This window comes from Triturus cristatus, chromosome 4_1 (genome assembly GCF_964204655.1).
Source record: "Triturus cristatus chromosome 4_1, aTriCri1.1, whole genome shotgun sequence".
In the NCBI taxonomy this organism is placed as follows: Eukaryota; Metazoa; Chordata; class Amphibia; order Caudata; family Salamandridae; genus Triturus; species Triturus cristatus.
This window is the reverse complement of record NC_140585.1, coordinates 397,983,781-398,007,022: the sequence shown is the minus strand read 5'-3', so window position 1 is coordinate 398,007,022 and position 23,242 is coordinate 397,983,781. Positions and strand designations below refer to the sequence as shown.

Here is a 23,242-nt window from a genome sequence, read left to right as displayed (position 1 = left end):
ATGCGTGGCGGAACAGAATTCAAAATGCAAGTACTCACTAAATCAAACAGCCACTTGTCAACACATTCAAGGTGGTCTGATGTCCATGTTGCGCCCAATGCGCTATCCCCCAGGACTACAAGACCCATAATTCCCTGTAGCGGACTTTCAAATTCAACGTCTAATTATGACTATCATGGGTGGAAAGTTAATTCACAAATGTTCCATAAATCGCTGTGTCCCAATGAATCCGAAATCGGAATTTGGCATTGAGAGAAATTATATATATATTTTTTTTATGAAGTATATTGAAGTTCACTTTGCTGGATGATGTCATCGGTGATGTAATTTGAGATGTCATCAGTGATGTCACCCACCATGTCAGCAGTGATGTAATATGTGAGGTCATAGGTAGTGCATTGCGGGAAGTGTAAGTTATAGTTAGCTCAGGTAACTGTACCTGCCGACTTTCCATGGTTTTATGTGCGTAAAATCTGTACCTAACTATAACGTCCCTGTAACCAGTGAATTACTCTATTTCTTTAATGCAATTTTCTAACTATAATGTCCCTGTAACCTATGTCTTTTTGGTGAATTTCCACATTTTTAATGCTATTACCTACCTATAATGTCCCTGTAACCTGTGTGTGTGAGTGGTTGTGTGGTTGTGTAAGTGGGTGTATAAGTGGATGTGTGACAGGCTGTGTGGGTCTGTGATTGGTGTATGTTCATTCTTTTCTTCAGCCTTCATTCTCCTTGGTTCAGGCGCGTCTTTATCTTATGAGTCCCAATGATGCCCCCCCACTCTTCTTGAGGGATTCAAACATTGACATTGACTACCACTACCAACTCTAGGTAGATTATATTTTATATAAATGAGCTAGGTTGTTCTTGTTTTTAAGATTTACAAATTTGATCACTGAATTTGTTCATGTGTGTATCACTTTGATGAGAGCACCAAGCACATTTCTCACTAGATCCACTACACTGTTTCAAAGTGAAGTTTTTTTTTTTAAATAAAAGTTCTTTATAAAAGTTCTTGATATATGATTTTTTATAACTAATGATTAGAATAACCATTTTTATTGATTATATTGTTTCCAGCTGTTAGACTAGTGTTTTATGTACATATACTCACCCAAGTTCCCTGGAGATCGTCGAGTTCCCTTGTTAACTGCAACACTAATAGAAAGTTGCCATTTTCCTGCCTTAGCTGTTTAGTGCCTGTAGCCTGTCTCTGGGTCACATGACTGGGTGTAGCTGACAGATGGGCCTTCTGTATTCCTCCTAGACAGCCACACACAATAGAGAGCTTAGGTGTGCCTGGATGAGCCATCACTGGCAGGATGGGAGGGATGAGCTGAGCACAGCCCTAACTACACTTGAATAGCCTCCAGACAAAGGACTGCATACCCCTGTAGTTAGTCTGGAGCCAGGGAAAGCAGGAAGCCTGTGTGCTTCACAGGGAATTTGTAGAAACTTCTCCCACCTTCCAGAGTAAGGGCACCAGGTATAAATATTGAACCTCAGACACCATCTCTTCAGTAAACTTCTGGACATGTTAATACTCTGCCAGGAAGAAGCACTGCTGTGCCGCAGAAAGGACTACCTATCTGCTGGACTGCTGCTCTGCTGTGTTGACCTGCTGCCCTCTTGCATGGGTGAGAAGGACTGGACCTGCACGTGTTGAACCCAGGACCACCAGAGTGACTCCCAGGGCTTGTTGGCTGGTCTACTGACTTGAGCCTCATGGACAGAAGGTTCCCACAAACTGAACCACAACACCTGGACTCTGCCATCTATGAGTCTATCGTGCCAAGTGGTGGCACCCCCGTCCTGGACCCTTGAAAGTGGGCCTAAGGTGCTCTGCCACCCTCTATGGATCCAGTATAACCGACGCATCTCTTCTGCTGCTCGGCACAACCCCTAGAAGAATCGCTGCATCCCCGCTGCAGCCCGGATCGGAACCGTCGCAAAGACCTGCATAGCATCACAGCCTCTAGCCCCATCGAAACCTCTGCTACAAGATGCACCCTCAGCGTAGACCCTCCCATTCCCCATCTATAGCAACCTTGACAACAACACCACACTTTGCATTACAGCCTCGCAGCTCTTTGCAACAGATGCTTTGCCCTAATTGCACAGCACATCCTCAAAGCTGGACTTCACATCCAAGCCCTTGTCGAAGAGATCCTCTATGACGATGCAGGACCACTGCGCCTCTGGCCTGGTTGCCCCCTCGCTCCTCTACGCTCCTGCTCCAGAGCTCCTTGCTGAGTGTGTTCTTCACCGCCGCCGATAGCAGCGCCCCAGCCGCCGCAGGGCCGCCCGCTCAGCCTGTTCACGTTTCCCGCCGCTTCCTGCCTGCGGCCCCGCCCCCTCGCCAGACGATTGGTGGACGCGACCTCGCCTCCCAGCTGACCCGCCCTCCCGGATCCCTTCTTATGTCGCCCCCTCAGCAACCGCGCAGCGGACGCGCGCAGCGGGAGCACCGACTGAGCGCCGAAGGTGCGCCAAATGTAAGCCCGTCTGCGCCCGTCCGCGCCTGGACCGCGCCCAGTGCCAGGACCCCAGGCCCCCGCAGACCCCAGCCCACCCGCCGGACCTACGACGCCACCGAACTCTACGCACTCAACGCCGGAAGAATCCCGGGGTGCTACCGAGCCACCCCGAGACGCACCCACGGACCCTTCTGCTGCAACGCCTGCAAGTTCACCTGCATACGGACCTGCACCACTCCAGCAGTGCTCAAGACCTCGACGAGCAACAGCAGCAGCCACCTAAAGTGCATCCTGCTCCACACCCGCTCCGTCCACAGACACGCCGTCGAGCTCTGGAACCTGCTCGACACTACTTCTCCAGACGTCGCCTTCCTCACGGAAACCTGGATGAACGCCTCTTCAGTGCCCGACATCGCCATCCCAGACGGCTACAAGATCATCCGAAAGGACCGCATCAACCACACCGGAGGAGGCATCGTCATCGTCCACAGGAACACCATCCGCATCACGACCAACACCGACGACACCCTCGCAACCGCCGAGCACCTGCACTTTCAGGTCCACATCAACCCCAAGACCACCCTCAGAGGCACCCTCATCGACAGACCCCCGGGACAACGCACACAATTCAGCGAAGACATCGCCGACTTCATCAGCCCGCACGCCCTCTGCTCCGCTGACTACATCCTCCTAGGGGACCTCAACTTCCACCTGGAGAACAACAATGACCGCAACACCACCACCCTGCTGGACAACCTCGCCAACCTGGGACTCAAGCAGCTGGTGACCACCCCCACCCACTACGCCGGACACACACTCGACCCCGTCTTCTCATCCAGCAAGGACATCGCCTTCAGCCACACCACCGGACTCCACTGGACGGACCACAGCTGCGTCCACTTCAGCTTCGGAAGGACCACGACCCACCACCACCAGCAACAGGTTGCACACAGGAGCTGGAACAAGATCACAGCCGACCAGCTCACGACCTCCCTGAACATGAACCCTCCCACCAGCACAACGAACCCTAGCCAGGCGGCCACCAACCTCACGAAGTGGATCAGCGACTGCGCAGACGAGCTCGCCCCCCTGAGGACCCCGCCTAGCAGACCCGGCAGCAAGAAAGCCCCATGGTTCACCGACGAACTCAAGAGCTCCAAGAAGAACTGCCGAGCCCTCGAGAGAACCTGGCGCAGAGACCCAACACCGGACAACATGACTGCCCTCAAGCTCGCCACCCGAAAACACCACCAACTGATCCATGCCACCAAGAAAACTGCATTCAAGGAACGACTGGACAACAACGCACACAACAGCAAGGAACTCTTCAACATCGTTAAAGAGCTCTCCAACCCCAACGCCGGAAACAATGACATCACCCCTTCGCAAGACCTCTGCAACTCCCTCGCCTCCTACTTCCACAAAAAGACCGCGGACATACACAACAGCTTCAGCACTCAACCGACGAACGCCACGCCCGAACCACCGCCCCCCACCACCACCCTCCGCGCCTGGACTCCAATCAGCACCGAAGACACCGTCCGCACGATGAACTCCATCCACTCCGGATCTCCGACCGACCCCTGCCCTCACCACGTCTTCAACAAAGCCGACGCTGTCATCGCACCCCACCTGCGGGACATCATCAACACCTCCTTCGACACCGCCACCTTCCCGGAGAGCTGGAAGCATGCCGAACTCAGCGCCCTACTCAAGAAGCCATCGGCCGACCCGACCGACCTCAAGAACTACCGCCCCATCTCGCTGCTCCCGTTTCCTGCAAAAGTCATCGAGAAGACCGTCAACAAGCAGCTGGCCGCCTTCCTCGAGACGAACGGATCCCTCGACCCCTCACAGTCTGGCTTCCGGGCCAACCACAGCACCGAGACCGCCCTGATCGCAGCCACCGATGACATCCGAGCGCTGCTCGACAACGGAGAAACAGCGGCCCTCATCCTCCTCGACCTCTCCGCGGCCTTCGACACTGTCTGCCACCGTACCCTAGTACAACACCTCAGCAACGTCGGAGTCCAGGAGAAGGCACTGGAGTGGTTCATCTCCTTCCTCGCCGGAAGGACACAGAGAGTCCGTCTCCCTCCGTTCAGATCTGAAGCCACTGAAGTCATCTGCGGTGTCCCTCAAGGCTCCTCGCTCAGTCCAACCCTCTTCAACGTCTACATGAGCCCCCTCTCAGACATCGCACGCCAGCACAACCTCAACATCATCTCATACGCCGACGACACCCAGCTGATTCTCTCCCTCACCAACGACCCCGCCACCGCCAGAGCCAACCTTCACGAAGGGATGAAAGAGGTAGCCGAATGGATGAAGAACAGCCGCCTGAAACTGAACTCGGACAAGACGGAAGTCCTCATCCTGGGATCCTCACCCGCCGCTTGGGACGACTCCTGGTGGCCCCCCGCCCTAGGCAGCGCACCCAAACCAACAGACCACGCACGCAACCTGGGCTTCATCCTGGACTCCTCCCTCTCCATGACCAGACAAGTCAACGCCGTCTCCTCGTCGTGCTTCAACATCCTGCGCATGCTACGTAAGATCTTCCGGTGGATCCCCACCGAGACCAGGAAGACGGTCACCCAGGCCCTCGTCACCAGCCGTCTGGACTACGGCAACTCCCTCTACGCCGGAACCACCGCCAAACTCCAGAAGAGACTCCAGCGGATCCAGAACGCCTCAGCACGACTCATCCTGGACATCCCCCGTCGCAGCCACATCTCCGGACACCTGAGAGACCTGCACTGGCTCCCGGTCAACAAGAGAATCACCTTCCGTCTCCTCACCCACGCACACAAAGCCCTACACAACCAAGGCCCAGGATACCTCAACAGCCGCCTCAACTTCTACGCTCCCAAACGCCAGCTTCGATCGACCAGCCACGCCCTCGCCGCCGTCCCCCGCATCCGAAGAGCCACCACAGGGGGACGGTCCTTATCCTACCTCGCCGCCAAGACATGGAACTCCCTCCCCACCCACCTCCGCCTGACCCAGGACCACCTCGCCTTCAGGAAGCAACTCAAGACCTGGCTGTTCGAGCAGTAGCGGACCCCCCTCCCCCAGCGCCTTGAGACCCTCTGGGTGAGTAGCGCGCTATATAAATGCGATGATTGATTGATTGATTGATTGAGGACCGCACATGCAGCCTCGTCGTGACTCGGAACTGACATTTTGCTTTAGCTGCGCGACGCATCTTCGCCGCATAGCCTCGTGCTGCTCTGCAAACCTGGATTTAAGGTACTTTGTTCTAACTGGGTCCCTGTAGCCGACTCACCCTCCTTTACGGGCGGCCTGAACTTGTGAATTTGTTCCGGTCCAGCTTGACCAGCTATCCACAGCCCTCTGTGCTTTTTGGCTTTATTTTCACTAAAATCTTTAAACCTGCATCTCTCCTGTTCTACTGATTGGATTTTTGTTGTTTCTACTATATGTTGAAACATTACAGTATAAAATATAATTAGGAATATCAATTTAATTTTGTTAACCTTTTTGGCGCATGCATCGGCCAATAGCCAATGCACGAACTACCTCCCTAGTGCGGCGCCCGTCCATATGCTGACATATGCCCCTTTAAATCCTCCAGTGCAAACGCTTCTTTTTAATTTTTTTCCCTGAGGGATGCAGAAGGCTTTCCGCGCCACTCCCCACTCCCACCCATCTGTGACGTTAGCATGCTGCAAGGCGTCACAGTTTTCCCCACCGGAGCTGTGGACAACCGCAGGTAAGGCAACGCTCGACTCCGGTAGGGAAAACAGGCCGAAATCGGCCTCCCCAGCTTCCAGAGAGGACTTGTTTGGAAGGGGAGAATCTCCCCTTTCAAACGAGGCCTTCCTGAATGGGTTTCCTGCAGGGTGCTGAGAGACTCTCTCTCTCTCTCTCTCTCTCTCTCTCTCTCTCTCTCTCTCCAACAATACCTCTCCCGTTAGTCTACGTGCTCGGGGGCTGAGATAGCCCCCTGAGCATGTAGGCAGTGAAACTGAGCCGATCGGTTCATTTCAGTTTCACTGCCTACATGCTCAGGGGGCTATCTCAGCCCCCGAGCACGTGGGCTAACGGGAGAGGTATTGTTGGAAAGGGAATCCCTTTCAAATTGTACCCTTTCTTAGTGGATCCGTGCTTGGGGGTCACAGCAGGGGGGCGATCCCCAAGCAGGGATCCACCTGCTAGGCACCAGGGAGGGGGAGCAGCACCTCAGGCAAGGGCTTTTGCTCCCCTACAACGTTTTTGGGAAATCTCGGTCTTTCTGACCGCCCGGGAGGCAGATGGGGGCAATAGCCCCCAATCTGGCCTCCCCAGGGGGCAGAAAGCACACTAGGCTCCAGGGATTTATTTTATTTATGTTTATAGGGGTCGGAGCTAAAGGTTTGCAGGGCATTCTAGGTAGGAAAATATTGGGGGATCCTGTGACTCCCCCGGGTGTCTGGCTTTCTGAAATGTGTGGGTTTGGTAGGTTTCCCTAGATGGCCACTGATCCCGGGACCAAAAACGCAGGTGCCGCCCATGCAAAACCAGGTCGTTTTATGATAGATAATGTTGATGCCTCCACAATACGTTTTGGGCCCTTGCCTGCCGCGGGTACTTGGCCCACCCACACAAGTGAGGTACCATTTTTATCGGGAGACCTGGGGGAATGCTGGGTGGTAGGAAATTTGTGTCAGCCTGGTGATCCCACAACTTTCCCACACAGAAATTTGAGAAAAATTATTTTATTTTTCAGCTAAATTTGCAGGGAATTCTGTCTAGGAAAACTTTGGAGAATCCACGCAAGCCATACCTCCCTGGACACCCCCAGGTGTCTATTCTTTCAGAAATGTCTGGGATTGGTAGGTTTCCCTAGATGGCTGCCAATCCTGGGATCAAAAACGCAGGTGACTCCCTCGCAAAACAAGGTCTTTTTGTAATCGATAATTTTAAAGTCTCCACAGCACGTTTTGGGTTGTTTCCTGTCACGAGCACAAGCCTACCCACACCCAATGGAGGTACCATTTTTATTGGGAGACTTGCGGGGGATGCTGGGTGGGTGGAAGTTTGTGCCTCCCCTGCAGTTTCCAGAACTTTTCACCGTAGAAATGGGAGGAAAATTTGTGGGTTTTTTTTACAAAGTTTGAGGTTTGCAAGGGATTCTGGCTAACAGAACCTGGTGACAGCTACAGAAGTCACGCCACCCCAGATTTCCCTGAGTGTCTAATTTTCAAAAATGTACAGGTTTGCTAGGTTTTCCTAGGTGTCAGCTGAGCTACGGTCCAAATCACTAGTTACTTACATTTGATAACCTTCTTTCTGCTGATCATGAATTTGTGTTTTTTTTCCTTTGGTGCCATCCACACATCTTTAGGGGCTTCGAAAATATAGACGGAACTTGCATTACTTAAGCTCAAGCATTTTATGTGTGTTGACCATGCCATTTCTGACATCATCTCATGGCACCGTTTGTGATTAAGGAGACACACACACTTTTGTGCTTTAAACTGTGCCTTTGAGCTATATGTACGCTTTTTAGGTCTCGACCCTTTCCTGGTCTCTTCTACTGTTGCATATCAACCTATTTTTCTTCTTTGTTCTTTCTCCTCTCCTCTTTGCCTTCATTTGCCTTTTCTTGGTTCTGCCTAAGAGCTCTCTCTGCTCTTTTGCTCTCATCTCCCTTTACTCTTTGCCTCTGCCCTTATATATTAAACGAGGACATGAGCGTACAAAAGCATTATAGAAATACTCTATTTGGCCATTCTGGTATGGTATCCCAAACACAATAATGAGACACACATTGGTTTTCTGGACTCTAGTAATACAGGATAAAAAGGAAACACAACCAAACTGTGTTTCAGTTCATTATTGCAACTGGTTATGTGGGTTGACTACAGCCTTATTGAAGCTAGAAATGTATGTTTATGGTTGCATTATGGAAGTTGAAATTGTGGGGATACCAGGACATAACGAAACTGATTGGGTGGGCCAAACAAGGTGTTATGAAAACGGTTTTGGTGGGCATACTGCTGCGTCATGAGAACGGGTAATAATTTCATAATGGGAATATTTTGTGGGACTAGTATAATTATCATAATTATCATATGTTTACCATAGTGGAACATTATAGAAAATGCTAATATTGGCATGCTGAGATGTTCTTGCATTGGTAGTGTATATAAAGGGAGGCATCGTGGGCTAAATGTGTGCATGCTACTGCTTTATGAGATCATAGAAATAGGGCTGCCGGAGGATTGGGGAATGTAGCGTGGTAAGATATTACTGAAGTAGTTGGGAGTCTATCATATTTCAGATTTTCGTTTACGTTTTTGTTTGTTTCATTTTAGGTGAACTGCCCTACGAACATAAGATTGTAATTGCAGGAAATCATGAATTGACCTTTGACCAAGAATTTATGTCCGATTTAATCAAACAAGACTTCTACTATTTTCCTTCAATGTGTAAATTAAAGCCCGAGAATTATGAAAATGTGCAGTCTTTTCTTACTAACTGCATTTATCTTCAAGATTCTGAAACGACTGTAAGGGGATTCAAGATTTATGGGTCTCCGTGGTAAGTCATTTCTTAAATTAATTGTAATTTCATCTCCTAGATTTAATTACTATGTTTTTTACTTGCTGAGATATAAGTTGCTTCTACTAGTTTAATTAGGGAAATCGTTATTTTGAATGTGCAAACTCCTATTTAGCAGATTAAGTATGTAAATTAATAGCACCAATATTTAGGAGCTGTGCCTATTGAAGTTACCAATACGTTGGTATAGATTTCTATATTCATACATCAATGAATATGTTAGCTAAGTTGTTATCAAGTGAAGAGACTGTATTATATGTTAAATTGTGCCTAACAGATTTAGACATCTGTTGGATCATTATTTTATTTGTTTGCATCAGCAAATTTGCGTATTAATAATATTTCTATAACACCGACCTAGACACTTCGCTGAAATGGTGATTCAAGAACAACACAGTTAGCAAACAAGCTTTGACAAAGCCAGTAGGTCTCGCTCCTATGAAAACTATTGGCTTTGCCAATGTATTTTAGCCATGTTGTATAGCAGCATGGCTGTGCAGCATGGCTAAAAGTAAAGTTAGAAAAATAAAGCTCCATAACACGGCCAGCACTTTTTTCCTAACTTTACTTTCAGCCATGTACAACACTGCTGTACAACTGACTAAAAGGCATTGGCAAAACCAATAACTTTTGTAAGTGCGAGACATATTGGCTTTGCCCATGCTTGATAGTGTCTCCATTTACCCCAATCAAGGTTATTGAGGGTCTTTGCTGTGTCTGAACTAGGGTGGCAAAGTGAGCTAAAGAACGATGATGGATTCAACCTAGATCTGTGACTGGGGCTGAGTGTCTGAAAAGTTTCTGCGCTCCGTCCATCATTTCCTTGTGTTTGCTTTATTGAGGTCTTTGCTGACACTAACAAGTGGAACTGCTTTCCCACGTTTATCCCAGCCTGAGTCCTCCAAGTATGCAATTCATGTGCATCTTATGTACATTTTGAATCACATGTGATCTCTCCTGATTGCGTGTTTTAGCAGTGGACTTAGTGACTAGTTTTTCAGCACTGCACACTCTTCATGTGACAATATTTTGTTGGTTTAAAAAATATCTTTATAATTGCTTTCATGGCCTGAGATTTTTTTAACCTAGAATGGGGCTTTTTTTTTTTGTATTGTGCTTTGGGGCTATGCCGGTAGCATAATTATTTTGGGTCCCCATAAGTCTACATCGTTTCAGTGGCTTATTTGATCCATTTCCTGTCGTCTTTGTAGGACCTTTACAAAACATATTGAAATGCCCTTTTGTGGAAGATCACTACATCTTTATTTCACATGCCACAACATAAACCACTTCACTATTTTATTAGTAAGCGACGGAGAGTGGCGTTTTGATTGGTCTGCATGAAATGAGAGAATGGCCCAGATTTACTAAATGTCAGGCAGCACAACTCAATGCTGTTTTGTTGAGAACAGTAACACATTGTCCAGCACCTGATTTCCAAAGAGAGATGCAATGATGATGTCATTAGCCAAGCTTGCACAAGCAATGCCTTGGTAGTGTGACGCTAAGCATCATGCCTGGCAACAAATGTGAGGTCACGCATGAAATTTGTACTTGAGGTACCCCATCCCCTACAAATGTCTATTCGGTGAGAACTGACCGAGGGTAAAGCTCATATAAGGTGAAATTTTGCAAAATGACTTATGTTACGCCTGTGAATATCTTGTGATGGTCTGTACGCCCATTGTTTGCCCATAGTTTCATTGACGGGTAGGATTTAATGCAAAGACAGCCTGGGCTACTTTTGATGACTTGGCTTTTTGTTATATCATAGGGCATTTTGCACCATTCCAACCTCATTATACCACCTTTACATGCACAATTAAGGTGTTGGCCCTGCGCAACAAAAAGTTGACTCATACAGATGCCTTCTAAAACTCATAGTAAATCTGGGCCTGTGTTTAGTTTTGGAGAGAATGCAATGTGAATGTGTGTGTATGTTTTTGTAAGAGAGAATAATAAAAGTGGCAATGTGTTCGTGTGCCAATGTGTGTATGTGCCCGCGTTCACACATGAGCGTTTGTATCAGGAGACTATTTCATTTAAAATATTTTGGAATTGCCAAACTGATCCAGACAAACCTATCGGAGAGAAGATCAACTGGTCCCTCTAACGTTTGGTTTAAGTATGTTTTAAGTACATCATTGTATCTGGTATACACGATTTAATGCAGAAACATTTACTTAAGTACAATATGTGCTTATTTGGTGATCTATGTGGACTTAAGCCTAGAATACTAAAGAGACACGCTTTCTGATAGACAAATTACAGGCGTCTTGGAGGCAGATGACCACAATGTTCATGCTGTATGTTATCAGGCCCATTGCATTTGTTAATTTAATGTGCTCGACTTTGCACTGTTTCCTGCTGCGTATAACAGACAGAACCTATCAAAGAATGCCAGTAATAACGAATAGCAAGACAAAGATCATATCAGCTCCCACTTTGTATACATGGTTTTTAAGTCATTTTTTTCTGTCTGCAGCAGTGCCTGTGTAAAAGTTTGTTCGTCACTCTAGCTTGGGCCAGCATGCAGTGCTCCTGATATCTAGGCGCAGCTGTCTTCTTTACATTACTTCTAGAATACTGGTGACCATTGCTTACAGGCACACAGGACGTGTTACCGTGGGCAGTACTGTCTGCTCCCTGGTTTAGACAGCATCCCAATAGTGCATTGTGTCTGTGCAGAGCCCACCCTGACCACAGTGTCTTTGTGTGTGTGTGTGTGTTTTCCATAAGAACTCTTGTGCTGTAATTTATACTAAAAAGGTTAATCCCAGGAGATACGGGCCACATACCAACAACCTGCCCAGAACATACACACTAAGGTAGTGTGCTCTTTCATTAAATAGCTGACCAACTATGGAAAAAAAAACAAGCGACAGGGGCAACAAGCAACGGAGTGGGAGGGGTGGGAAGGACAGCAGCAGGGCGTATCTTAGGCAATAATGTTAGAGGGGTGTGAGTCTGAGATTTCCCGACTTAGTGTACCCAACTAAAAGGGCCATAGGGCAGGTTCATAGATGCCAAGGTTTCAGATTGCTTATTTGTAGCATTTTCAAAATATCAGTGTAATTATGAGTGACATTCAACAACTACGAGCAACACTTTCTCACAAGCAAAATTCAAGCAATCAAGATGAGGGAAGCATATAAGTATCAGAAATTAGCCCCATTTGAGCAATGAGAAACTGTAAGAAGATCTTAAAACTGCTGCAAAGCACCAGAAATGGAAGGGAACTAACCAACTTGACACACAGACTGCATAGCTGCCAAGATCTCAGAGTGCTTATGTGTGACATTTTCAAAGTTTCAGAGTATTCATCAGTGACATTCAACCACTAAATGTATGACACTTAGAGTGATACTTTTTTTGCAAGCAAAATCAAACAATTTAGTCCATGGAAACAGATTCACCTTAGAAATTACACTCATTTAGTCAAGGACAAGCTATAGAAAGAACTTGAAACTGCTGCAAAGCACCTGAATTAGAAAGGCACCATCCTGCTGCCTTCTTCAAGCTGAACCTACTGTAAAAAGATTGTATACCCTCGATCTACTCACATCCCTAATGATTTTACACATGTTGTAATCACTTGCAGAACTACGACTAATTGCATGAACAGTGTAAAATTTCCAGACCATGTTTGGCTACGGAACACCTTATTGCACTTAGATGTACAATCCAACTTCTTTTCTCATTGTAATCAGTACCCTATTGCGTATCTCTCCCTAAACACAGACATCACTGACTCTTGCTCTGCAGTGTAACCGGCCGCTTACCGACTGCTGGGAAAATCCTGCTTTTGGCTGACGCCATACTAGTAGTTTCTAAGATGCAGTGGGGAACTCACACTGTGGACAGCTGCTCTGCTCAGTGCTGCTCACAGACCTTGCTCTGCTAGAGCCAGTGGGGCAGTCTGTAGACTTCAGCACTTTACTGCAACTGAAAGGGCAAATGCTCACAGCAGTAGAAGTTGCAGTGCGTGAGCTTGCCCTTGACATGGTTTCTCAGACTGCGCTGTGTCTTTTAAAGACAGCGCTCATTGTGACAGGAAACAAGTTGAGTTGTTTATCCGATTCTGGGCCCTGCCAGGGTCAGAGTGACATCTTCCTGAGGGCCCGACAGAACTTGTAAAAACCATCCTGCCCGGTGCTAGTCAAACGTCGACAATTTAACACCTGACAAGCAAGGCCAGATCTCACCATGTAGACAGAGGCGCCACTCTGGTGGTGCAACACGGAAAAGTAAAGCTGCCTGCTGTCCCACAGTTACCCTGCATAGGAGATGTTGTTTGTTTATGTTGGATTCATCGCTGTGATGGGTCATGTGATGCCTTCGGGCTGAGTGGAGGCTTGATTCTGTGCTACCCCCAGGCTGCAACGGTGCCATTATTTTATAAGTGAGTATGTAGCAAACATGAGCTTCAAATTTGTGAATCATCTGCATATGCAAGATCAGTCTCTGGCAGCTGCTCCACAGGAAGCACTTTGAGAACAGCACACGTGCGCTGCTGGTGCAGCTCTTCTCATCTGTAAGTATGCAGACAATTGACAAACTCATGCATCGCCTGTCAGAGCCGCCCCTGCTTCAACGTACGACCCGTGAGGACTCGGAGCTGGTTGCCAGCCCGCTACACAGTTCTGTCTAAGCCCTCCCTGCTTGCCGGTATGCAGTCACTCAGGCAGTCCTGTCACAGCCGCCTGGCTACTGCCTCGCAGATTTTGGCCTCTGCCTGTCACTGTGCAGCCCCGCCACAGCTCTGGCCCCATCCCTCCCTGCCTGCCTCGACATTTACACTGTCTCACAGTAAAAATCTCGGAGTGCGGCACCACGGTCGCAGTAACTTTATACTACCTGTTGTCAGTTCCCCCAGGATTTTAATGTGGTGATGCGGGCCACCACATTAAAATGTGTTAGTCTAATGCTTGATGCATGTTACTTGGCAGGGCTGCAAGTTGGTACTGTAGTAAATGGTTAATGGGGATGCCTAAGGTGTGCAAAGGGTATTGGTTTTGAGTAATTTGAAACTAAATTAAAAAATAAAATCAGTCTCATACCTGAGCTCCATTTAAGGAGGTCCACCAAACATTCAAAAAAATCTCTTGGGTCTGTCACTTGCACTATCTAAGCTACAATCTTCCATATCTGGTAAAGGGGATATTGTCCTCTTCCTCAGGTTCAGCTGAGCCACAACTCTATACATGGAAATGTCTCTTTTTTAATCTTTCATGGTCCTCTGCTTCTTCTGAGGTGCTGGACCCCTGCTCACTCCCAAACCTGTACTAAAAACTCCTAATACTTTCTCCGAACCTCTTCATAATAATAGGGGAAAAGCACCTATAAAAGTTTCTGTCCCATACCCTTCCCTCCATCTGACTGCAACACCTAAAGAAACTAATTCTAGGGCCTTTGTCACCCATCTTCAACTCAGCTACCAATAAACCCCTCACCACAATTGTAGACAGAAAACAGAATCTTCTCTCTGTTCTTGATCGATACACCTGCCCCTAGACTAGTAACTAAACCCAGTTAGCAGTTCAGCTTAATGATGTGCCTTTTTGGGATTGGAAGCTATTAGTTACAATCAAGACATGTCACCATGACTTTTGACGTTACCTGGAAGGAGTTAGTTTTTGCATGTTGGCAGGTGTCTGCAGGTCAAGGCCTTTCATAGCAGGTAGGGTAGTAGTGGTCTACACATGAAGTTTTGCCTTTCTCTACTTAGGGCAAAAACACTGGTATTTACAGAAGATAATTTTGTGAACTACAGGAGACTTATCAGGGCCTCACATAGTATCTGGCACACTGAATGGATCATAGGGTGAGTTATGATGCAACTACATTGCATACTCTATATCAATCAATCAGCAAGTCTTCTAAAGCGCGGCTTGCCACCCTGGGGGGCTCCAGGCTCTGGGGAACTGTGAGCCACGGTCGGGGATCTATGGTGGTCGAATAGCAAAGTCTTGAGTTTCTTTCTGAAGTCTTCAAGCGATGTGGAAGCATGTAGGTGGAGGTCGTTCCAAGACCTGGCGGCGAGGTAGGAGAAGGAACGACCTCCACAGCATTTTCTTCGGATGTGGGAGCTGTGAGCCAGGACGAAGGCGGAGAAATAGAGCTCTGTGGTCAGTCGGTGAAATGTCAGGTGGTGGTTGATGTAGTCGGTCTGTATTTGTAGAGGAACTTGTAGGCGTGAGTGAGGAGTTTAAAGCTGCATCTTTCCTGTATGGGGAGAAATTGGAGAGCTTTGAGGTCAGAAGAGATGCTAGTTCTTTTAGTGGGGTTGAGGAAGCTTCTTGCTGCTGTGTTCTGGATGGTTTGGAGGTGCTTTAGGAGCTGTTTGGTGGTTCCGACGTAGAGTGCATTGCAGTAGAGGGCGTGAGTGACTTTTCCTGGATGAGGTGGGGATCCACCTGAAGATCTCGTGGAGCATGTAGAGGGTGTGGAAGCAGGCGGAGGCGATGGCATTGATCTGATATTTCATGGTTAGTTGGCTGTCCAGGATAATTCCGAGGTTGTCTGCTTGGTCGGTGGGAGTGGGAGAGGGGCTGAGTGCGGTAGGCCACCACGTGTCGTCCCAGGACTAGGGCTTGTTTCTGAAGATGCGTATCTCCGTTTTGTCCAAGTTGAGTTGGCACATAGCCTTCATCCAAGTGGCGATGTCGGACATGGTGTTGTGAAAGTTGGTTCTGGTGGTGTCAGCATCTTCTGTGAAGGATAGGATGAGTTGTGTGTCGTCGGCGTAAGAGATGATGTTGAGTCTGTGGGTGCATGCGATGTCTGCTAGTGGAATCATGTAGGTGTTAAAGAGGGTGGGGCTGTGGGAGGAACCTTGAGGGACTCGAGACGCGATGATTTTGGGTGCAGAGGAGAAGGGTGGCTGATGGATGCTCTGTTTTCGGCAGGTCTTGGATGCCGATGTGGTGGAGTCTGGAGATGAGGGTGTGGTGGAAGACAGTGTTGAAGGCTGATTCTCCTAGGTCGAGGAGGCGTCTAATGTCGTCTGTTGCTGAGATCAGGGCGGTCTCAGTGCTGTGGTTGGACTGGAAGCCTGATTTGGAGGTGTTGAGTAGGTTGTGTTTTTTGAGGTAGTCCTTCAACTGGCACTAGAAAATACATCTATAGGGTCAGGAGTAATTATGATGTGGCCAAAAAGGGCCCAACCAAAAAAGTAGTGTTTAAATAGCTTTCAGAATTTCGGGTGCTCTTATTGTAAACTGATGTTTGGGGCATTCAAAATGAGGATCCTTTTATTGGAAACCATTGGTAACATTCATGTTAAGGCCTGTGTGTAGCATTACCAAAAACTGGATCCCACAGGCCCATATTAAAGATATATCTACAAATTGAATTAACAACAGGAAGCCTCCTACATAGAAAATTAAAAGGGCCTCCAACACTGAGGCATACCTTCATTCCATTTCCCAGTCTAATGGGCTCTACTCAACTGCTGGTCACCTGACCAAATGAAAACCAGTACAACTCTACTTAATATAGCAAACATAGGTATTATTGATTTATTCGTTTGTTTAGGAGTTTTATGATGTGCTAGGTGTGACCAATAAGTTACTTCAGGGTGCTGAATAAAGAACAGTTTCAATACTCAATCTGTGGCCTAGAAGACGTCACCAGTCAGCACCTTGGGTGTCCAGAGAGATACAATGGGACAGACACCAGAGTCCGACTCCATGATCATTGACCCATTCAGAATGTCTGAAGCTCGAACTTACATTTGTAGATAGTACACCAAACCAGAACCATACCCACATCTGCTGCCACTGCACAAAGTCAATTCCGCTACTCTGCTGTCAGTATCACACTTTCACTTTAGCAAAAAATGTGCCTCCTTTATAGGATGGTAAAATAGTAAGCAGCAACACGGTCATGCTAGTGGGAAGGACCCTTCATTATTGTGTGCGGGGCATGTGAAAGAAAGGGTGAAATAACTCAGCTGAGTAAGGCTGCCACACCAGATCTCTGCAGAGAACAGGCAGAACTGTTCTGGGTTAGGGTGCAAGTATGTTGGAAAGAACTCTATAAGAAAGGAGTTGGTTAGAGGCAAATCAGAGTTTGCTCTATGATGTGGAGTCTGTGTCCACGACAAAGAGCCACATCTGTACAAAATTCTCCTTTCAGTCTTGGTGTATTCAGTCTAGAGTTTGGTGTAGAGCAGTTCTTCCTGTATGTCCATGGTCAATTCTGTGTAGTAGAGCTGGCCCTGGCTGCTCCTTCTGTGCTGGGGAATGTGAGACCATCTTACAGTTTACATGCACTTCATCAGCTTACAGCAGGAACAGGATACTGGTGCCTCGTGTGCTGTAGGTAGAATTGCTACCTTACGTGGAATTCATGTGTTATTTTACATGCAGTTGCCTAGAGCAGGTGCATTAACCCTCCAAGCTAATAAAGCAGGTGCCCATTGATTATACACACAATGATCTGCTTCCAACATATATAATATCCACCTGAGTCAATTATCCACCTGAGTTACCTCACACGTTAGGACACTAGACACACATATTAATATAGCAATTCCGAATCAACTGCTGAAGGCAAGAAACTATATTATGAAAAAATGAAGTAATGCTAAAATGCAGAATTAAAATGTACCTGTCCAGATCAATGTAATGCTCAGTTTAGCTGTGTCTCTGGTGCTCTTATAAAGTCCACCTTACTGCCTGAATCAAATCAAATCAAATCAAATCAAGCTTTATTCGGTTGCTGAGAAAACATCCATAAAAGCACAATATATTTACATCTAGATTAAAAAAAAAAAAAAGAAATAGACAGCCGAATAAAATTTTCTCAATAAACCGTACCTCCAGTAGGGTAACAGTCTAAACTCCAAATTTGCAAGCTATGACAATAGGAGTATAGTATGTTGTGTAAAAACATTTCAGAAAAACTTTTATGGGGGCATCAGATTCTAAGACATCAGCAATAGAAAGGCCATCGTTCATGTCGAGAGAGATGGGTCCCATTCTTACTCTAAGTTCTGCCTATGTTTAACAACCAATTTCAAGAAAATTGATATCGATTTAGCAAAAGGTTCCGCATCTAAACACAGAAGGGCGAGAAATGCTGGTCAGCACTTGCGTAGGCCCATGACTTTCAAGATTGGAACAAGCCACTGTTTCCTCAAGTCTTGGTAAAATTTGCAGAACAAGATTGTATGAATCGTTGTTTGGGGGGAGCTATCGTCACAAGAACGAGGTTGAGGAAATTTTTCCCAAGTATTCATCTTGGGGAAAGTGACCAGATGGTGAAAGATATTTAATCTAAGCCTAGTTAGCAAAAATCTTTCATAGCCCGAAAGATTAAAAGTTAAATAGGGCTGGACCATCATCGATGTTTGAATTTGTAGTGAGTGTTGAGCTGTAGGTTTAGAGACCTCGCTAGACAGTCATAAAGATTCTAAATGGGCCAGGCATGCCTTTTTAAAGCGCTTCCTCGGTAGGTTTGACCAGTATTGTTGCAATTGAGGGAGGGAAGGAATAGTACTGTGGCATGCCAAGGTCCCTAAAGAATTTGCTTACATACGCTATCCAGCTGATCTTTCGGGCTTTATCAAGAGATATACAATCCTCAATAAATTCCAGGCAAAGTGTTGTTTCATTGGTTGAGCATATGCGGTGCCACAAGAGAAGGGGTTGAATCTTTATCAAATCTTTTATGTATGTCAAACCCGTTTCCAGGTGGCATGCGTAGGTCGAAGTCCCCTGCGGGACTGAGAGAAGAAATCTTAAAAAACTGTTCTCCACCCTTTGCAGTTCCTCGACCTTGGTAAAACCCCATACCCCAGCCCCGTATATTGCACTAGAGACACATTTTGCTCTATATATCTCAAGGAGTTCAACAATGGGACGACTACCTAACTTGCTTGCGAAGTTAACCACAGCAGCGGTTGTCCTCTTGAAGGTAAGTTGCCTAGATTCAATAGCAGGCTTCCAAGAAGATTTGTGATCAAAAACTACGCCCAAGGGATAGGTGGTAGTGCGCTCTAATTTCTGGGTTTCAATACACATGGGCTTCATATTCTTCGCCCTTAGCCCTGCAGACATGACAAACGTCTTTTTGATGTTTATCTTTAGGCCAAGATTGGCCATAAAAGTGTGGTACTTTGCTAGGGCGCGCTGCAACTCCATGGGGGTACGAGCTAGAATTACAGCGTCGTCCGCGTAGAGTAGAATCGGTATTGGGCGTTTATTTATAGTGGGGAGGTCCTGGGACCCCGAAACCATGGCTTTTTCCAGGCCATAGGTATACAGGTTAAATAAAAAAGGTGCCTGGACACAACCCTGCCTTACCCCACGTTCCACTCTAAACGACTTTGTTAACTCACCCCCACACCAAATCTGACTCTAGCTGTGGCATCTGAGTATAATTTACGCAGAAATGTTAAAAGAGAGCTCTCGATACCCATGTCTTCTAAAATGGCCCACAAGTTAGTGTGATTAACGCAATCAAATGCCGCTGAGAGGTCAACGTATGCCATATAGAGTGCCCCCCCCCTTGCGTTTACATATTTACCAATTAGTAGCGATAGATTAAGCGCTTGCTCTATAATACCCAAACCCTCGCGAAACCCACCCTGTAGGTCAGACAGAACTTTATTGTCTGATGCCCACTGCTGAAGTCGATCTAAGATAACGCGACCGGCCACTTTCCCCAACGGGTCCAGCAAGGAGATAGGCCGGTAGCAGGATGGTGACTCGCGGTCCCCTTTTTTAAATATAGGAACAAGAATAGATTGGGACCATGAGTCAATAAGACCCACATCACATGATGCCTGAAGGACCCTAGTTACAATTGGGTACCAGAGTTCGATACTAGATTTAAAGAAGTCAATTGGAACCCCGTCAGGGCCTGGGGCCTTACCAGTTTTACTGGCCTTCAAAGCCAGTCCCACTTCCTTGTGTGTTATGTAGATAGGCAAGGGAAAGGGAGTTAGGTTTGGCTCAGATAAAGGCGATTGAGTTGCGGATGGAGGGAGGCTGAATATCCGCTCAAAATAGTCAACCCACATCTGTTTGTCAATCGCAACATCAAGGCTAGGATTCCCCGTAGAATCTGCTAGAAAGGGTGATTTCACAACCTTCCAGAAAACAGCACTATCCCCCATGGAACATGAAGTATGTATTTGAGTCCAGAGATCTTTTTTCAACGTTTTTTTCCTAGTTTTTTGTACCTGTTTGTACTTCTTCCTAAGAGCAGCAATTTCCGTGGGAGTTCTATCCTTTTTATTTAGTGCTACTTTTAAGTTCTGATAGGCTTTCGTACAAGCCCTATCGAACCATCCCTTCCTTCTAGAATTACCTGTTTTTGTGTGGACAAAGAGGATTTCGCTAATTGATGTATTCAGTAACAGAAAATTGGCCATAATTTATCAAGAGCTGGTCTTAAGTTCGTAAGCAGTCTAGTAGTGATGGCCTGGGGATCCACCTTTTCCCACCTTAATGAATAACCATTAAGTCTATCTAATGTGAGGTTATTTTGGGTTAGATTTGTCGTGATTATACGACTCTCTCGGCCCTTGGTAAGTGTTAAAGTAACGCTAATTGGGTGGTGATCACTGATGATAATGTCATGGGTTTTACAGTTTAGTACGTCCTTCCCAGCTGTTACTGAAATGAAGATGAAATCAATTGCGTTTGACTTCCCTCTACCATTAAAGGTAGGTTTGACCGGAATGGGAGCGTTCGCCAGATCGTTAACAAGGCCAAGTTCTAGGCCACATAAGGTTTCGTTCAAACAGTGCCCGAATGGAGTGTGGGAAAAATGGGTTATTGGGTCACCATTTTCATCCACAATGCCGCAAACTATGTTAGTACTATGCTTGCAAAGGGTCTGATTAAAATCCCCGCCCCAAATTATGGTCAAATCCTTCCGTACCTTGACTATTAATTCTTCAAGGGAGGAGTGTATTAATTTTATAGTTTTTATCAGCTCATCCATAGGAAGGTTATTATAGAAGTTGACAAGTACAATGGCATTGGTGTTACTCTGATGTAGAACGAGGATTTGGAAATTGACATCCAGCATTATAGGAACTATACTTGCAAATTGGAGGAGATTTGATACAAAAATAATTAATCCACCCTTAGCTCTACCAGAGGAGGATGATAAGGCTGGGGAGAAGAATGTTTTGTAACCCTCGAAGTTCTAATAGCGCCCAGGTTTCTTGTAGGCATAAAATGCCAAAGTCGTGGACAAAGTCTAACCAGGCGCCGTTTACAACCTTTGCACAAAGCCCTGCCACGTTCCAAAATAAAATCTTCAATAGTGGGTCGTCCTTAGTTGACACGGGATCGACAGACGATCCCGTGATTTCCTCCTGCAGCCTCACTTTCCCAGTATTTGCAGGGGACTTTGTTGATTGCGTCATCATATGGCATGGGAAATTTTTTCCTTGGGGAGATTAGTAAATTAGTGGTACTACTTGTACAAGAGTCCCCATACTGAAGTCAGTCCACCCTTTCCAAATCAGAGAGTGCGTCGAAGTAATTAGAGGTTGGAATATTGTATCTGATACGCCTTCTCTCTTCCGGATCAAAATATACAGGATCCCTTTGACTCATTAAAGATTGGCAAGAGAAATATTGAGGATAGAAAAAGCTCAGATCCTTGGTAAGAATTTTACTCTCGCCAAACATAAAGGACCGATTACATATGTGATAGACTACCCGCCTGTCACCGAAGTAGACGACGATACAGTCCCCTGGGAAATCCTTTCTCCTATGCCCCAGCCAGTTTATCCTTCTGGCAAATAATATTTGTCCGGATAAATCTGGCGGAAGTGGTCTGTTGTTTTCAACCAATAAACAACTTTATTTCTTAATTCAAGAAAGGACTCTACTTTTCCTTGGGGCAGTTCCGGAACGCCAACTAGGACTACTGTATAAGGCAAAAATTGTGGAGGTAGATCAATGTGTGTGTACTGCCTCTTTGATCTAGATGGCGGGAAAAATGCCTTAGCTGCACAAGAGTTATTATTCACCCGACCCGTGTATTCATCGTGTTCTACAGCCATTCCTAAAATACCCCCTTCCTCTGGTGATCTTACTAACTTCTTCTTCTGGATTCCTCGAGGCCCTCTGCGCAGGGCTACCCGTGGTTTCTTTGAACTTCGATGTTTGAGAATCTTGAGACCTAAGATTGGATGGTGGCTGAGTAGTAGTACTGGGGCCGATTTGTTGTGATATATCGGGGAGTTGCTGACCAGCAGGCTTTGTGGTCGAGCTGTTCTTCAATAATGGCTCCAAATTGTCTAATTTTTCCCCTAGACGCTTTACCCTTTCCACGAGGGGAGCTATTAAAGATTTCATGAGGGTTTCTATTTTATCAAGAAGTCCCTCATTAGACGGAAGTAGCGGAAAGCTGGTAGACTTTGTTGTTTACAGGGTGAGACCCAACGTCATTGGTTACTGTAGCCAATGTTATGGGCACGCTGTTATTGAGATTTTTCCCTTACGATGCAATGACTTTCGCAACAGACTTATTTTTTCTGGAACCCCCTGAAGGCCCCTTAGATTTTTTAACCTCTGGACCATGGGTATTAAGATGTTTCGTCTTATTCCTAGCCTTCTGCCCTCTAGTAGTTACTCGCGGGCCAACATTGTTAGCACTCTGGGAAGTAGGAGAGATCAGGATTGGGCTTGGTGGTGCTTCATGTGTCCCGCTTGTTATTGAGTCCTCTGGCTGGGGGTCAGGGATGGGCTCGTTAAGGAAAGAATTGGGGGAGATAGATAGCCTAGTTGATAGAGACAATGACCCATCAGGTGCATTGCTCATTCTTGAGGGAATATCTTGAGTTGTTGGGAGATTAAATACCCCGGGAAGTGCAACAAAAGAAGGTGTCATTATTGAATCTTGGGAGTTTATAGTAAACATTGATATATTGGTGGAGGGCAAGAGGGGAAGAGAACCAGCTGGAAGCGAGAGGCGTCGTTCAGTGTGCTCTATAGCATTTGCCACCACCCCTATTGTTTTCTGCAGCATTCGATCTATTGCTGTCAAGGTGGGTAGTGGAGGATTTGGGGGTGGCTTATGTTTTGGGGGTGGTATAGATAACAGAGGATTATTCTTCCCCATAATTTGCCAATATCAGCGCAGTTTGGGCAGTAGGCACTACAGAACACAGGAGGGAATATCAGTTTTTGTGGAACCAAGGGGGGTGGCCCAGCCCAGCC

The 23,242-nt window shown here is 46.6% G+C and overlaps 1 protein-coding gene across 1 annotated transcript in view; it reads left to right on the top strand.

Annotated features, from left to right (window-relative positions):
• MPPED1 (metallophosphoesterase domain containing 1) overlaps window positions 1-23,242 on the top strand; it is a 571,670-nt gene that overhangs the window by 308,443 nt on the left and 239,985 nt on the right. Inside the window, exon 4 of the mRNA XM_085650550.1 lies at window positions 8,804-9,029. Coding sequence (XP_085506676.1) covers window positions 8,804-9,029 — 226 coding nt within the window. The remainder of the gene's footprint in view (window positions 1-8,803; window positions 9,030-23,242) is intronic.